The sequence below is a fragment of the Hypanus sabinus genome, chromosome 15 (genome assembly GCF_030144855.1).
Source record: "Hypanus sabinus isolate sHypSab1 chromosome 15, sHypSab1.hap1, whole genome shotgun sequence".
NCBI lineage: Eukaryota > Metazoa > Chordata > Chondrichthyes > Myliobatiformes > Dasyatidae > Hypanus > Hypanus sabinus.
Genome location: NC_082720.1, coordinates 11,487,006 through 11,504,825, shown reverse-complemented (window position 1 = coordinate 11,504,825; position 17,820 = coordinate 11,487,006). Strand labels below are relative to the sequence as shown.

The 17,820-nt window shown below is 40.7% G+C and overlaps 1 protein-coding gene across 1 annotated transcript in view; it reads left to right on the top strand.

The window, feature by feature from the left end:
• The first annotated feature begins 1,929 nt into the window (after positions 1-1,929).
• The window catches only part of LOC132405123 (matrix metalloproteinase-21-like), a 37,691-nt gene continuing 21,800 nt past the window's right edge, over positions 1,930-17,820 (top strand). Inside the window, exons 1-4 of the mRNA XM_059989825.1 lie at positions 1,930-2,088; positions 7,711-8,389; positions 14,549-14,688; positions 16,859-17,000. Of these exons, the coding sequence (XP_059845808.1) occupies positions 1,930-2,088; positions 7,711-8,389; positions 14,549-14,688; positions 16,859-17,000 (1,120 nt within the window). The remainder of the gene's footprint in view (positions 2,089-7,710; positions 8,390-14,548; positions 14,689-16,858; positions 17,001-17,820) is intronic.

Below are 17,820 nucleotides of genomic sequence, written 5' to 3'. Positions count from 1 at the left end.
CATTATCAGCTCACAATTCCAGCAGGATTTAAACCATATAAACCATATAACAATCACAGCACGGAAACAGGCCATCTCGGCCCTCCTAGTCCGTGCCGAACTCTTAATCTCACCTAGTCCCACCTACCCGCACTCAGCCCATAACCCTCCACTCCTTTCCTGTCCATATACCTATCCAATTTTACCTTAAACGACACAACTGAACTGGCCTCTACTACTTCTATAGGAAGCTCATTCCACACAGCTATCACTCTCCGAGTAAAGAAATACCCTTCGTGTTTCCCTTAAACTTCTGCCCCTTAACTCTCAAATCATGTCCTCTCATTTGAATCTCCCCTACTCTCAATGGAAACAGCCTATTCAGTTCAACTCTATCTATCCCTCTCAAAATTTTAAATACCTCGATCAAATCCCCCCTCAACCTTCTACGCTCCAATGAATAGAGACCTAACTTGTTCAACCTTTCTCTGTAACTTAAGTGCTGAAACCCAGGTAACATCCTAGTAAATCGTCTCTGCACTCTCTCTAATTTATTGATATCTTTCCTATAACTCAATTAAGGATACAAGCGAAAATATGTTTGCACTTTAAACTGAGGAATACTAAGCTAATTATGCATGCCATGAGAAGTCCCATGGCCACTAAGTTCTGGACCTTTACACTTTGACACTATGTGATACTGATATTGTGCTGTGCACCTTGGTCCCTGAGGAACATTGTTTTGTTTAGCTATATAGATGTGTATTGTTGAATGACGATAAACTTGAACTTAAGCTTTCAAATGATGTTAACTCTTCTCTCTATAAATTTCCTTGAGAAGGAAACTAAAATAGGAATAATGTAGTAAAGGCCAGTGCAGTCTCGATGGGCTGAAAGGCCATCTGTGCTGTGTGACTCTACAGTTCTATGAAGTCACTAAGTTACATGTCAAAGCCTGAAACATAATTCAGAATAAAACTTGGAAATATGAAGCTAGGCATGTTGAGGTTCATCATGTGAAACCATATTACTTACTTTTTACTGGTCAAAGTTAAGGAATCGTTTTCAATGCATGTAGAATACAAACTCTGACACCAAAGTCATCATTGTGTCCATCTCCTGGGACTGGTCAATGCCTCACCCCTGAAGGATCTGAAATTCCCCTCACTGTCAAGGCACTACACACCTCTGAAATCCTTCCCCTGTGTTTCCCTTACCTCTGAGTTTCTTACTATTCTCTTCTGCTTCTCTCTGGGCAACACCTCCTCCTAAACTCCCTACAACTCCCTTCTCCTTCTCCACACCAACTTTCAGCAGAGTCCCTATCGAAAACTGCATCCCATGCCCAACGACCTTCCACCCCCCACACTCAGCTGCTCTTTCTAAGTCCCTCACTATATCACCCCATGAAATCGGCTTTACAAACAACTTTTATTTTCTGACTGTTGTTTTAACAACCTGTTTAAATAGTCACACTCTACTCAGCTCCTGCCCTTTCCCACACCTATAAAGACCCCGATCAAGCCCTTCTCCTGGATAAAAGTTCCTCACCAACGTAAGTTATTGTGGTTGGAGGACAGGAATTAATTATGCCATCTTGTGGTGTTTGCAACGAGTCATTGTGTATTCTATATTATTTTTTAAAATATCCAATTGCATTTTGCTGGGTTTCAACAGAAAGAATTAAACGAAATCACCCCCTGGAAATGAATGAGTATTGAGTTTCTTCTTTGAATGAGTAGAAAGGGTGCACTTTAAAGGATTTTTTACAGGCTGCAAGTTTAATCATCCCTGCCTGTCAGCCCAAGACTGTGGGTGGGGTCTTGCAGAGCGTCACCAGGAGGGGCAGAAGGAGGGAGTGCAGAATTATTCTTAAAAAAGTCAGCCTGACGACAGCTGGCAGGAGACGTCTCCACAACTCACAAGAACAAGACGTTTGAGGCCAGAAGGATGCAACTGTCCAACACCCTCACACCTGTGGCTGTTTTGTTTTGCTCCACTGTGCTGATCCCTGGTGGTGGCGAGCCAGTCTTCAACAAAAGGGATCACTCTGACGCAGAGAGGAATAACTGGCATGCTCCCCGCATCTTCACTATCGGAACAGCAGAGGTGAGAGAAGAGAGACCCCTCCCCACCCCCGTTTCATGGGAGATGACTCAACTCACAAAAACGCAATCTCTGACAATTTGTTTAAAATTGTTCTTGAAGCTGAGTTTGGTGTGAGTCTTCTTGACGTGTTTTGTTGTCTTTGCTCTTTGCTTGTTACCCTCGACTGAGTGGTGTTGGTCTGTAAATGCGTTCATCTATTTTGAGTTTGGTGACATCTACAGTGCCTTGAAAAAGTATTTGGTCTCCAGCTCTTTGTTCACATAAGTGAGTATTACTACCAGGGATTTTGATCAATTTAACTGAGAATTTTTATTTGTGGATCACATGAACCTTCTTTTTCACAGTAGAACCCAAAAAACAGAAAATTATAAAGCATGGAAAATTAAAAATTCAAAAACTGAAATGTCAACAGTTCAAAAGTATTCAGTAATGAGTTGAACCATCTCTCACAGCTGTAACAGCCAATAATCTTTTGGGATAAGTCTTTATTAGCTTTGCATAATATGATAGAGCAGGATTTGCCCATTCCGCCTTGCAAAATTGCTCAAGCTGTGTCAGGTTAGTTGGGAAGCACCAGTGGAGAGCAATCTTGAGGTATTGCCAAAGATGTTTGATCAGAATAAGGTCACAACTCTGAATGGGCCACTCAAGAACATTACCTTTCTTCATTTGAAGCCACTCCGTGGTGGTCCTGACTGTGTGCTTTGCGTCATTGTCCTGCTGAAAGGCGAACTTCCTCCCCAGTTTAAGCTTCCTGGCAGAGGCTAGCAGGTTTTTATCCAGGATTTCTCTATATTCAGCAGCTTTTATCTTCCCTTTAATCCTGATCAGATTTCTAGTCCCTACTGCTAAAAAGCATTCCTATAGCAGAATGCTACCTCCACCATACTTTACAGTAGGGATGGTGTTACCTGGCTGGTGTGCTATATTATATTTATGCCACACATACTGCTTAGTGTTGAAACTAGAAAGTTCCACTTTATTCTCATCTGACCACAAGACATTCTTCCACATCTTTACAGTATCTTCTAAGTGATGCTTTGTAAAATCTTTACAACAAGAATATGCTTTTCTCTTTGTAATACCAGATGTGGTTCAACTAAATATTGAGCAAAGGGGTTGAATACTGTTGAATTGCTGACATTTTGGTTTCTGAAATTTTAGGTTTTCTTGCTTTACAATTTACCCTGTGTTTTGGGCATGTGATTCATGAATAAAAATTCTCAGTTAAATTGTTCAGAATCCCTGGTTGTAATACAAGCTTATGAGAACAAAGGGTTGGGAGCTGAACACTTTTTCAAGGCACTGTAGATTCTGATCATACATGGGTGCTGGCCCTCCAGCCCACTGAATCCAGTCTAAACACCGAGCACCCATATTGAGGTCCGGAGGGTCAGGTACAGGGGCCTAGAGTTTTGCTGCGAGTGGTGTAAAATCCAATCATGGTGCCTCTCGGTGTCCATTTGCAATCAATTCATTTAAAATGACAAGTTTCAGGAAATCTCTGACACTTTGTGAACCTTACCTCACAACTTATCTTGATCCCATTCACACTTCTGATGTAAATTTTGGACAGTAATCCTATTTACATTAAAGGATTTTAACTGCAAGTTCCCCACCCACAGGGAGTCTGGAGCTCCTTTCCTTCAAAGCTCCAGGTTCACAGATGTATGTCAAGTTCATTGGCACAATAAACACTGGCAAAAAAAAGACATTTCTATCACCTCCTGTTGTCCAACTTCAGCAGGAGGTTACCAGAAGCCTTACAATTCCCTTTGTCCAAAGGCAGTACATGAAAACTATTTGGTCATGAACAACAAATTAATTAGAGACAGGCAACCTAATCTTCCTAGGATGTAATCACTGTGGGCACCTAGTTGCCCATTATACATCTAATGTTTGCTTGGTCTGCACTAAACAGCATAAGCCCCAACATCAGGAAAAAGCAGATACCCTGTCAAGCGTATCAAGCACCTCAAAGAGATTATCTCCATGTAATAATTGAGGGAATATGAGCCATTTAATGAAACATTATTGATGAGCTAATATGCCTCTTCTAAGGTAAATAAATCCTTCCTGAAATGTAGTGCCCCAAGCTAGGCAGAGTACTTGAGAGTACAGGCTTCTTAAAGCCTTGGCAATCTGGACTTGTATAGGTTAATACCTGCTCAGATGAAAAAATTAACCCAATATACTAGCAGTGCACCCTGAAATAATGATCCCTAAATATCCAGTGACATTGACTCTTAAAGATATTTAAAGGTAAAAGGACTTAGCATTGAAATATGGTTGAAACCAATGGTCTTGGCTCTAGCAATCTCTTCAGCCATATTTTAGTTTCTATATAAGGTAAGGTCACTCACCTCACTGGAGTGTGTCTTTTGTGATAAAGAGTACTCAAGGAGAATGGACATAGTGATTAGCACAACTCTTTACAGTGCATGTGACCTGGGTTCAATTCCTGCCACTGCCCGTGGGGAATTTGTACATTCTCCCCATAACTGCATGGGTTTTCTCCCACAGTCCAACGACCTTCCAGTTGGTAGGTTAATTGGTCATTGTAAATTGTCCCATGATTGGGCTAGGATTAAGTTGGGGATTCCTGGGCAGCACAGCTTGAAGTACTGAAATGACCTATTCCTCGCTGTATATCAATAAATAAATAAATACCAAGAGGAACAACAGTTGCGTCACTTTGATCTGTTTTTCACTTTACCATGTGGTGCTCCACTATCTTTGAGGATGGTGATGTTCATGGAACTGTTGTTTACCTAGCCACTACCTTTCCTGGTGGGACAGCTTGCCCGACTATTTCAGAGGACCATATTTCCATGTCAGAAATAAGCCAGACTGCATAGGAATTATAGAAAGACCAGATTAGATTATAAAGCAATTCTGTTGTTTCATGGTCAATATTGCTAATAGTGACTTTTATACCAGATTATCACACAAAAGTGGGATTTAAACTCAATACATTTGGAAAAATGCCGCTGTTATGCTGGTCTGGTAAAATAACAACTGTGCCACCTTATCCAGGCAGTTGAAATTTTCCAGACTAAAACCGATAGGACTCAATATGAAATTCTACAACTTCAGACTATTTATTCTTTCTCTCTATTTGTACAAGAACTAACAACTTTGCCCTGTCATTGTTTTATTTTAGTTTTTCTTTTATGTATACTGGCCTGCTGGGCATGGTCCATAACCTCACCATCAGCAACACATTACAGACAAGAAGCTTAATCTAACCTTATCTGTCCTTTACTGCTGCTTTAGGCCATCCTGTCTGACTTATTCCCGTCTTTGACTCACCCACACACTGCTTCACCTTCACTGCTAACTTGGTCCACTCTTCGCAAGAGTTAAAGCACTGGAAGAATTCAGCAAGTCAGTCAGCATTTATGGAGGGAAATAGATGCTGATTGACCTGGTGACTTCCTCCGGCTTATTGCTCCAGATTCGGGTATCTCTTGTATCTCCTCATTTCTTTCTTTCTCAGTTTTGATTAAGCTTTTCAGACTCGAAAAGTTGACTTTTTCTCTGTCTAGAGAAACTCTCTGAACTGCTGAGCATGTTCAAAGTTTTCTGACTTAATCTTGGATGGTTGTATGTTACCAAGAGCATGGAACATCGAACACTACCTCTCTTCCGTCACCACGATGTTGCACTGTCCTTTTAACGTACGCTAAGATCATTCTCACCCTTGCCTCCATTTTTATTTCATATCCATGTGCCTATCTAAGAGACTTTAAGAGATTTATGAAGAATGTGGAGCTGAAACAGGCAAATGAGGCTAGCCACAGTATTTAAATAACAGAGTAAATCCAAGGAACTAAATGCCCTTCTCTTGGGAACAAAAGAGATCAATAAATTATTTGGAATGTTATCAGATAACCATTGAAAATTAGGGTCATTACATAGCAATTTGTTCAGGAGACTGAAATAAAGAGACTAATACCACAGACTACTGTTCGTGCATTTATGTGAAAAGGGAGAAGTTTAAAGGAGAATTATACTGGAATATTGTTTTCAATTTTGGTCACCTCATTATAAGAAGGGTGTGGAAGATTTCAAGAAGGTGCAGAGGAGATTTTATGATTTTATTTATTGAGATTCAGCACGGAATAGGCCTGGCTGCTCCTTTGAGCCACACTGCCCAACAATCCCCCAATTTAATCCCAGCCTAATCACAGGGTAGCTTACAACGAGCAATTAACCCACCAGCTGGTCCGTCTTTGGACTGTGGGAAGAAACCGGAACATCCAGAGGAAACCCACGTGGTCACAGGGAGAATGTGCAAATTCCTTACAGACAGTGGCAGGAACTGAACCCGGGTCACCTGTACTGTAAAGTGTTGCACTATCGTGTTGCCATTGCTCTAAAGCTTGCTCCCAGCTCTAAAGACTGATACCACAACGCTGCCAGGACAAGAAAGCATGACTTATGAAGAGTTGCTGAGTGAGCCTTTAGAGTGAAGGAGGATGAGAGATGACTTGATGGAGGTGAACAAGATCCTAAGAGACATAGGTCAAATGGGTAGACAGATACCTTTTCCCAGGGCAGAAATGGCTATTACAAGGAGGCATAATTTGAATGTGATTGGAGGAAAGCATGGAGGGAGGAGGATATCTGAGGTATGTTCTTTACAAAGAGAGTGGCAGATGAATGAAAAGCCCTGCCAGTGGGGGTGGCAAAGGACGATACATTAGGGACATTTAAGAAAGGAATGCAGATGATAGAGAAGTGGAGGGTTTTGTAGGAGGGAAGGGTTAGATTGATATTAGAGTAGTTCAAAGGTTGGCACAACATTGTGAGACAAAAAGCCTGTACCTGTCTGTACTGTCCGGTTTTCTAGGCTCTATGTTCCATGAGAGGTGCAGGGCAAGTGTTTCTACACAGAGAGCGACTGGTGCCTGGAATAGGCTGCTGGAAGCAGATATGATACTGGTGAGGGGCGTAGACCAGAGACACAGGCCGAAAAGGTTGAGCTTAATTTGGCATTGCATCTGGCAAAGGCGTTGTGGCCTGCTCCTGTGTGTACTGAACTAAATTCTGTGTTCTATAGGATCAAGCTGAGAGAAGAGACATTTAGAGGTGATTTGTGAAGCAGGTGTTTTCTTTACAGAGTGGATGCCTGGAATGTGCTGCCAGGGAAAGCAGATAAGACAGTGGAGTTTAAGAAGCATTTAGATCATCACATGACCAGGCAAGGAAAGGAAGGATATGGGCCATGTGTAGAAAGATGAGATTAGTTAAAACTGAAATGGCTGCACAGACATAATGGGTGGAACATAATGTTGCTGTGCTGTGTAATTTGATGACATAGAGGCCAAGTATTGACTTGTAACTGAGTTGTCTAAGGAGAGAGTTTGATAGGATGCTTGATCCAATGTGTAACCTCCTCCAATTCCACCACCTAAACAGGAAAGAAACATTTGTCACTTCTGCCAAAAAGCCCCTTAATGATTACTCAAGTACTGAGTCTAAAGCTTCATGTCAACAGGAAACATGCCCTTAAGGCTCGGTTAACTTTATCTCTGCACAGTGTTCATCACCATTTTGTTTAATCTAACAACAGTCTGGAGAGCTAAGCATTAGTAATTGTAAAAACTTATCCTGCAGGAATATTTGAAAAAGTTTGGCTGGGGTCAACCTGTGGATTGGGAACACCAAGCGAATGGTAAAGACATGGCTCCAAAGGAAGACAACCCTCTTGCTGGAGAAGTGCCTCAAATCATGAGTGAAGGACTTTCTGGAGAGACAGCCACAAGGAGTGCTCCAAAAGCAGCCACAGACCACCCATCTTATCTTCAGAACCTCAAGGAATTCCAAGAAGCTAATGGGCTGAGTCCCACTGGAATCCTTGACAATGCCACACTTGAGATAATGAATCTGCCTCGTTGCGGTGTGCCTGATAAGATGCGCATGGAAAACAGCTCCGAGGTCAATGGAACGTCACACAACAAGTCCAACAACAGTTCCTCAGAGACCACACAGCCAGAAACAGAGCAGAGACCTGCCAGGAATAAGCGTTTCCTTGCCAGACTGGTGGAACATTCCAGAAAGAAGCGAGACAGCCTTGATGCCCTTGGAGGAGCATCCACCAGCATGGGCTTCTCAAAGAGAAAGCTGAAGTGGCGCCTTATGGATGAAGCCTTCACCATCCAAATGAGTGTCGAGCAGCAGAAAAATATCCTGCGATTGGCCTTCCGGATGTGGAGTGAGGTGACCCCACTGGAGTTTGAGGAGGATCTGGTTTCTCTTCCTGCTGAAATTAACATCAAATTGGGCTTTGGAACAGGTAAAGAGAAACTCCCATACAAGGGTGTGCACACTTGTAAACTCTAAACAGTGTCCCAAATTAAAGCGGTGTATGTTTGAGTCTGAACATCCATATGTGAACTGGACAAAGGGTCAGAGTACCTGGGCTAGAAAAAATGAGTGCCAATTACAATCATCCTCCATTATAAAGCTGTGTAGGCCAATTGTCCATACAGTGGTTTCAATGGATTGCAAAAGCGTTGATAAACTCCAACCATACCATTGACTTCTGAGGATGATGGAGGTGGGAGGTCATGAATCGCTTATGCTCCACTTGGGAGCTAAATGCCCAAATAAGGACGCAAGTCCCTCAACAAATGATCATAAATGGACACTTGTTAGAATAGCCTCCGTCTACCAACTGCACACTGGTCCTTAATATGTCACTACTCACCTAGATGCTGAAAGGCCTGGATACAGTGGACATGTAAAGGATATTTCCATTACTAGGAGCATCTAGGGCTGAGGGCACAGCTCCACAAACAAGTTCACTACTTTAAAATAGAGATTCTTTGACAAGAGGGTGGTGAATATTTGGAATTCATTGCTGCACTCCAGTGGAGGTTAAGTCAATGGGTGTATTTCAGACAAAGATTGACAGGTTATTGATAGGTATGTGAATTATGGGTTACAACAAGAAGCTGGGACAATGGTGTTGAAAACATGAGCCTTGATTCAATGGTGGATCAGATTTGATGGTCCCAAATGACCTAATTCTGCTCCTATATCTTGATGTCTGAAGGAATTTGGGCTTCGATGAGAATGTTCAGTGGGCCTGGTGGAGGGGACCGTCACACTTTGTCATGTAATATTTTGATTCCTTCTTGAATTGGGGTCATTAGAGGTGTTTCAGATTACAATAAGATGGAATCCTTGCTATATAATTATTGTAGTCATGAAGTCGCTAATGTGCAACAAATTAATTAAATGGATGTCCTCAGGACTGTGGTAGGAAATTTACAAAAATGGAAGTCCAGTTTTATTCTTGAACTTTATGCATAAAATTCTTCAATACCATCTTCTTTTCTAAGAAAACTGAAATTCTGTGATTTTTTTTTCCCCATGAATGAATGTGGCTGTCTAATGTGAAGGAAAGTCAGGGAGAGTCTGTCAGCTAAATGCAAAAGTACTCCTTTAAGGAAGTAAGATGACAGGAACAAGGACCTGCAGGGTACTTACAGAACAAAGGGAAGTCATTCTCCCCTCTCTGCTCACCTCGTTCATCCTTTTTTGTCATATCCTTCTTCTCTGTTCTCTCTTGAGTGACGTACCAACTAAAGTGTAATTGCACAATTTACTTCAACCTCTCTAGTAGGAGTGAGTTCTATATTCTAGCCACTGTTGGGGTGGCATGGTAGCATAGAGGTTAGCGCAACTCTTTACAGTACTGGTGACCAGGGTTCAATTCCACCGCTGCCTGTAAGGAGTTTGTACTTTCTCTCCATGACCGCATGGGTTTTCTTCGAGTTCTTCAGTTTCCTCCCACCCAAAGACCTACTGGTTGGTAGTTTGAAATTGTCCCATGATTAGGCTAGGATTAAATCAGGGATTGTTCGGAGGTGTGAATTGAAGGGCCTGAAAGGCCTATCTGCACTGTATCTTAATAAACAAATAAATAAATAAAATCGGATTTATTTGAGACTGCCTTATACAGGTCTTTTACTTTGGTCCCACTAACAAATAGAGCCATTATGTTTGTCTACCTTATCTAAGTATTTCTTAATTTTGAAAATCTTTATCTGTAAAGACCAGCAATGAAAGCCCTGATTAAATGAGGGCATATTATTAAAAAGTTATTGAGTATGGAATTTCCTACTGTCTCCCTGCTGCTTTCATTTCATCATGAATACAGCTAGATTGTTTTAATGTTCAGAGACAAGGCAAAGCTCCGTAATTTTTGCTGTAGAGGGTTATGGATAACCCTAGGTGATTTCCAAACTAAGTACATGTTCGGCACAGCATTGTGGGCTGAAAGGCCTGTATTGTGCTGTAGGTTTTCTATGTTTCTACCCACAGAACAGCATTACTGACAGAGACTTCAACACTTCCTGCACCAACTATTCTGTGTCCTTCCTGAAAACTGATGTCCAAGTAAGGCCAACTGCAAAGTTTTCCTGTACTGCTGAACACTGTCTTACTGTGGACTGCTTTTGAAGCTGACTTAAACTATCTTGACCCTTCCCCAATGAAAAAAGAGTGACAACCCATTTGTTTGGGCTTGATTCCAATTTAGTTTTTCAAGGTGTAAAACCAGAGTCTAATCCACTGCCACACCCATTACCTATAATTTGGCACACAATGTGTACTTGTTCTCTGGCAACATCCCAAAATGTAATGGCGGTGTTAAGGTGCTTTGGATGATAGTCAAATAAAGATATAAATAGCTATTGAAACAACCCTTTAATGATGCATAATAATAATTGTGCTTAGATAATAGTCTTGCGACTAACATTTGCCCATCAGACACCAGATATCACATTTGTTACAATCTTTACTAAAAAGAGATACCAAGCCATTTAGCTTGGATTCACCTGACCTGCAGTCTGAAATTTACCAGCTGATTACTGCTCTGAAATAGATCTCAGCTATTTGCTATCGGCTACAATTGGCTGGATTCCCATGGGGAGTATTCAGATGGTGACTTTAAAGTGTCAGTCTTGATTAGCAGTTAAACATGTTTCTTCTGCAACATTACAGGCAATTAACTCTTGCCTCATATTGTGTCTTTTGTGTTAAGCACTAAGATCTACCTAGCAATGAAAGAATAACAACTCTTGTGAAAGGCATGCCTAACATCAGAGGAGCATTGTTATATTTTGTCCCATTGCATGTCACGAAGAATACCTAATAAATGTTTTCCTCTGAAAGAAAACCATTAGGTGACATCAGATTCTTTTAGATTTCCAGTCCACAAGGTTATTTACATGCAAGTTTGATATTTCTATTGACATTACAGAGAGGCACAGTATAGGAGTAGGATTTTCAGCATGTTCACCATCAAGTACCATTTTTACATCAACCCCATCCAAATCCACACTATTGTCTTCACTTTCCCATCAGCTTCCCCCAGATTCTTTTACACATCAGGGGAAAATTACAATGAAGCAACTAGCCCACATGCCTTTGAGACATTGGAGGAAACTGGAGTGCTGGGAGGAAGCCCACAGGGAAAACATGCAAACTCTGCACAGACAGCAACTGAGGTCAGGATGATAGAGAGTGAGCCCTCATCTCTACTATATGTGCCACTGTTAGTTGTAATGTCACACAAATGGCATATTTAAATCAGTATTCCTCACACACATCTTAAAAATGGTTCAAAAATCTGTTATTGTACTGAATTGTATGCAAGAAAGCAAAATTATATAGAGGGGTTACAAAGGAATACCACCTCAGGATGTCCCAAACAGTTCACAGTCAATGAAGTACTTCATTAATGTACCACTGTAGACAGCACTCACAAATGGAACAGAGATAAATGATAGATAATCAGGTTTTAAGCAACACACAAAGCACTGAAGGAACTCTGCAAGTCCGGTGACATCTCTGAAGGGAAATGGACATTTGATGTTTGGGTTGAGACCCTTCATGTGGAAGGCTCTTAACCCAAAACATCAGTCCTCCATTTCCCTCCAGTGCACTGTGTGTTGCTCCAGATTTCCAGCAAGTGCAGTCTCCAATCTAATTTTAAAATTGCTGATGGAGAGGTAAATAAAGCAAGGACACTGGGCTTTCACCTTCTTCAAAGAATGCCTCGAGAATCATAATATCCAGCCCAGAGAAAAGATGGTGCCTGGGATTCATGCAGTGTTTCGGGAAGTGCAGCTCCCTCAGACAGCAGTAGATCGGGCCTAGGTTTCACTGCTGTCGTGCAGCGGGCTCACACTGAAGACAAGGTGGCTTCTTTCACTTGTGCCTGCATCTGAAGATCAGTCTACAGTTTAAGCAACTGGTAGTGATGGAAAAAGGTAAAAGGCAAAAGAAAGTAATAATGAGCAGGGAAATTTGAGAGAGAGAGAGAGAGAGACAGAGAGAGAGAATACATTTAGAATGAGTTGACTCCAACCTCAAATCTTCTGAGGCTTAGAGTTCTCAAAGCATTGCTTATTACATGTCTGATAGCCCCTGACAATCCTTGTAAGCCTATATTATTGAAGAATATGGGGCATGTTAATTCTTTCAATGCCACAGCCTCATTTGCAATGCCTCTTTTATGGTGCTAACACTTCTTAATTTGCATAGCCTCTGAAGTTCACCACTTGCATGCATTTAAGATTTAAACTGCGTCAATGAAAGGCTGAAAATCAGCAGACGGTCTTCAGCAGTGGACTGTTTCTCAGTCAGTCACAGAAGGTCAGCTTATTCTTAAAGGAGAATCTTTAAACTGGCTATTGATTTCTGGGATGAGGAGGGTCTAGTATCCTCCACCTTTGGTGCACTGACTGCCACAACAAGAGAAATGAATGGTTCATTGTTGGATCCTGGCCAACCTGGGGTGGATGCCAGATAAATGTTTGTCAAGTGGCTGCTGGCCAGCAAAGGAGAACAAAAAAATCACCAGAGTGGGTTTTGTTCAAATGGAAAAGTTTCAGGACTACTTCTGAGTGTGTTGAGATAGCTCCAGCTGGACAAGTTATGCTTACAACTGGACTTCAATCAGTCCATAATCTGAGGGGCAGTTCCTAATGGCTACCTTGCTAATTTATTATATAATAGTTAATGTCTACCTTCTTATAACTGGAAGCAGATAATCCTGGGGCATTGTAAACTGACACAACACATATAAAAATCAATCTCAGAAGAGATTTCAATTATCTTATGAACTTACTTTCTTGGCAGTAAAATTATTTTACTTTTGACAGGCAATTTGACCTCTCCCTGTCTAATGTTCCCCAAGCACATTCAGGCACAACAGAGAGGACAATCAATAAGAAGGCACAGAACATTTATCACAACACTTCCATTTTTACAGATGAACATGCTCTCACACACCTAAACTGACTGAGAGATCCTTACTCCTAAGATTTTTACTTAAGGCAGAGTTTGATAGATTCTTGTTTAGTCAGGACATGAAGGGATATGGGGAGAAGTCATGACATCGGGGCTGAGAGAGAAAATGGATCAGCCATGATTAAATAACCGAGCAGACTCGATGGGCCAAAGGCCTAATTCTGCTCCTATATCTTTTGGTCTTATTATGATTATGTGGCCGAGACTTAACAAAAGTTTGGCATTCACAGCGAAACAGGACAAAATTCAAAACACATAACCTTATTCTTCAACTAGTCAGGGAAAGCCTTGAGGGAATCAGTCTTTTCCACAAAAGAGCCATCACCAAAACTTCTATTACTATCACAAGATTTTTAGTTTGATCCATTACAGACAAATGACTGAATGAGGATTGGTTGGTTCTTTAAAAAAAAGATTGGGTATGGACAACTGAGTTTTAATGGAACTGAACTTTACAGATTTAGCAGGATATTCACATCTATGTCCTAGACTGAGCATATTATGAGCTGATGGTTCCTTGGAAAACCATAGGCTCTCTGTAGTCTATTGGTCAGCTCACTTTGGACTCCCATGCACAAGTCCAAGACAAGCTGAAGGCAAGATGCCAGCCGACCGACGTGCTGTGCCCAAGATGAAACTTACATCTTAGTCCCATTATCTCACCAATATATACATGTGGAGAAGGAGAGGTTGAAATAAACAGGATAGTTGAAGAATAGACAAGCTGAGACAAAGAGGGGGTCATTTTGGTTGAATTATATTTTCATTCTATTTTCTATCTGACATTCTCAATCTTCCTGCAGCTCAGGAACTGTAATTTTCTGGAAAATGTCCAAAGTATTTCACATTAATCTTATAATCATTAATCATTTTCCAACTCATCTCCAAGTAACTCTTTCCTTATACATTAAATAGTTTTATCCCCTTCCTCATCATTCTTAACCTGGCCTTATAATATATCAAGTCCCACTTCTGTTGCAATTAAAAGTTTTCTGCAATATTTCAATTATTTCTCTTTGACATTCAGAACCAAGGCTGGAGATTTCTGAGCAATGTGTGAATATTATTTAGAAGAATGAAATATTCATCATGTAAATATTTTAAAACTATTTTTATGCTTGTGTTCTAGGGCAACACTTTGGCTGTTCTCAGGACTTTGATGGAACAGGACAAATCTTTGCCCATGCTTGGTATTTAGCAGATATCCACTTCGATGATGCTGAACATTTTGTTGTCACCAACAACGGCCAAGGCATTAGCCTCCTCATGGTATTTCCTATTTATATGTTTACAATGTGACGATGAACACATGAATCTCTCTCGCTCTCTCTCAATCGATCTCTATCTGTGTATTTCCCTCCTCTCTGTTAGGGAAAATGGCACCTCTTTGAATAATGTCTGTCACAGTTAATCCACAAAGATTTACATCTTTGTAAAATTAGTGCAGCCGCTGACTTTATGATGAGTGGAATCACCAGATTAAGTATCACCTGATCCAAATATAAAGATGGCATTAAAATGGAGAGGGTACAAAAAAAAAGATTTACAAGGATTTTATCAGGGCTAAAGTGATTGAGCTTTAAGGAAAGGCTGAATAGGCAGGGAAGGTTTTTCTTCCTTGGAATGTAAGAGGCTGAGGCTGAGGCTGAGGGTGACCTTGTTAGATGCTTTGAATATTGTATGGTGCATAGATAAAGTGAATAAACAAAGCCCACCGAGGAGGGGCTGGTTTGCATAGTGGACTGAGCAGCGTTGACAACTCTTGTGGATTTAGGCACAGAAGCTGCCATACCAAACTGTGATACATTCGGATAGGATGTTTTCCATGTTAAAGGTAGGGGTGTCCAGAACTAGAGTCCAATTGTTTATGGTGAGAGAAAATATATAATTGGGTCCAAAGGGCAACTGGGTGGTGAGTAGGTAGAAAGAGCTGTCACCGGAAGTGGTAGATCTGGGCACAATGATAACCTTTGAAAAGCATTTGGATAGCAACATGGATAAATTATTTCCCTGCTGCATCAAATAAACAAATATTATCAAATGGTTTTAAAAGACAGATAATTTTTTATCAAAGTCTAAATAACCTGCAGTAGGCTGCATAGTAATCCTTATTTTTTACAGATGTACCAAGTCCATTACAATTTGTTATGGCAATTGTGCCTGAGCCTGCATGAAAATGCACAGAGTTGTCAACACAGCTCAGTCCATCACACAAACCAGCCTCTCCTCCATGTAGTCTTGTCTGTACTTCTCGCTGACTTAGTAAAAGAGACAGCATAATCCAGGACACCTCCCACCCTAGTCATTCCATCATCTACCCGTCTTCCATTAGGCAGAAGATAAAAAGCTGGTGAATAAGCAACATCAAGCTTAAGGAATGTTTCTATCCTCCTGTTATAAGACTCTTGCACAATAAAGGTAAACACTTGATCTCTCAGTCTACTTTGTCATGGTTCTTAAACTTTATTTTTCACCCACACTTCATTTTAGTTGTTTCTCTAACTGCTAGACTATATTCTACATTCTATTATTGCCATTCCCTTTGTCTACTTCAAAAATGCTATGGAATGATCCATGTAGATGGCCTGCACAGCGAAGTTTTTCAGTGTACTCAACACGTGACAAGAATAAACTGATTACTAGTTACCAATTCCACTGATGTTCAAAACTCTGATGGAAGGCCAGTGAAGTGACACAGTGCTTTGCTGGTGATCTCCAACTTAGAGAAATTGGTTCTGGAGTGGCCCAAGCTCGGTTCTTACTTTATTCTCGTGAAGTCACCTCAGGCAGCTTAACGTGTTGTTAGCCAGCAGTTACCTCCCTGGGTCGGGGAGAGACAGAGAAAGAGGGGGTATCAGCCACTTCTCCTGAATGTCATCCACTCAGTTCTGATATCATTTGGGAATGAATAGACTTCTGATTAGTCAGTACGTTCAGCTGGAGTTAGAGGGGAGAAAACTGCAAAACAATAAAAATAACATAGTTTGGTAGAGACAAAATGATCTTTGAAGCTGTAATGGGGTTAGATGACAGCTATAAATAACTTCCACTTTGCTGCCATCACGCTTACTACCTGGACCTACCAATTTTGTGTAATCGCAGTAGTTATTCACATGAATATGATCATCAGTGCTTGTTCAAAACGTGCAGATAGAAATAACAACTTTACTGGAATATTCAGGAGATTAGTTTATTCAACAAATTACAACCAAACAGCTGGTCTGAGATCCATGAAATACAGCATAAACTACGTGCCTTCTCATTGTTAAACATCTTAATGAATCTTCAAAAAAGCCAAAAGAAAAGGGATCTTGCATGTTTAAGTAAACCCCACTGAGTTACCCAATTCATTTTAAGTTACCTAAACACAATGTAACCAAGAAAGTGATCTTGTTCAACTTTGTGCTTATAGACTGCTTCCTTGCACTCTTCCCTATAGGTTGCTGTCCATGAAATTGGCCATGCACTTGGCTTGCCCCATCTCCTTCGAACAGGCTCTGTTATGCACCCAAATTACAACACGCATGGTGAAAACTTTGAACTAGACTGGTTAGACAGGAAGGCTCTACAACGTTTATATGGTAAGTACAGGCTCTGGAAGCAGAGATCCTGTTACAGTGAGAGTGAACTATTCCATTCAACATGAGGGGGAAATGAAAAGGTATCTTTCTTAATAAGATTGTCTACATCCTTTATCAATTAAACTGAGAAACAAATTCTAGACAGATCTGTGTAGTGGATCTTCTTCAGTTTTAGTATAGTACAGAATAGTACTTTTTTACTTCACTCAGATTAGTGGCACTGAAGTCTAAGAGAGACTGATGCAGAGCTGGCCAATTGCTGAAAATCATCTCACCCAAAGCTTTTGGAAAGTGGTCCTCACAATTTAACATACACCTTGAAAATCTCATCTTGGGAGTAGATTTGAAGAAGGAAGTATCTTTGTTGGTAACTAAAGCTATTTGCTTTAGAATTGAAGACTAGACCCAGTTGATCCTTACAAATTAAAATTCTCTATGCAGTCCTCTATCCTGGAGTAATCTTGGAATGAAGGTGAAGTTATTAATTTCTGATTCTTCATCTTGCTTGTCTCCACATCCACAGGCTAGTTAATTTAATTCATTTGTTGCTATAAGCTAAGCCTGCAGATGAGGTGCCCTATCACATTGATAAAGGGAGTTCATTGTCTTTCACCCAGTTGGCATTTGACAATTTAGGTAAGTGCTATTTCCATATTCAGCAAGAACCACACATAACCTCCATTGATAAAATACTTTAATGAAATACTGTAAAAATAATTAATAATGTCAGAATGCCATTCAAAGATGCTTCTCAGGATCAGAATAGCTACTTATAGAAGGAGTTGTTCACTATGACAAAAAGCTTAAATTGTGCCAGGTT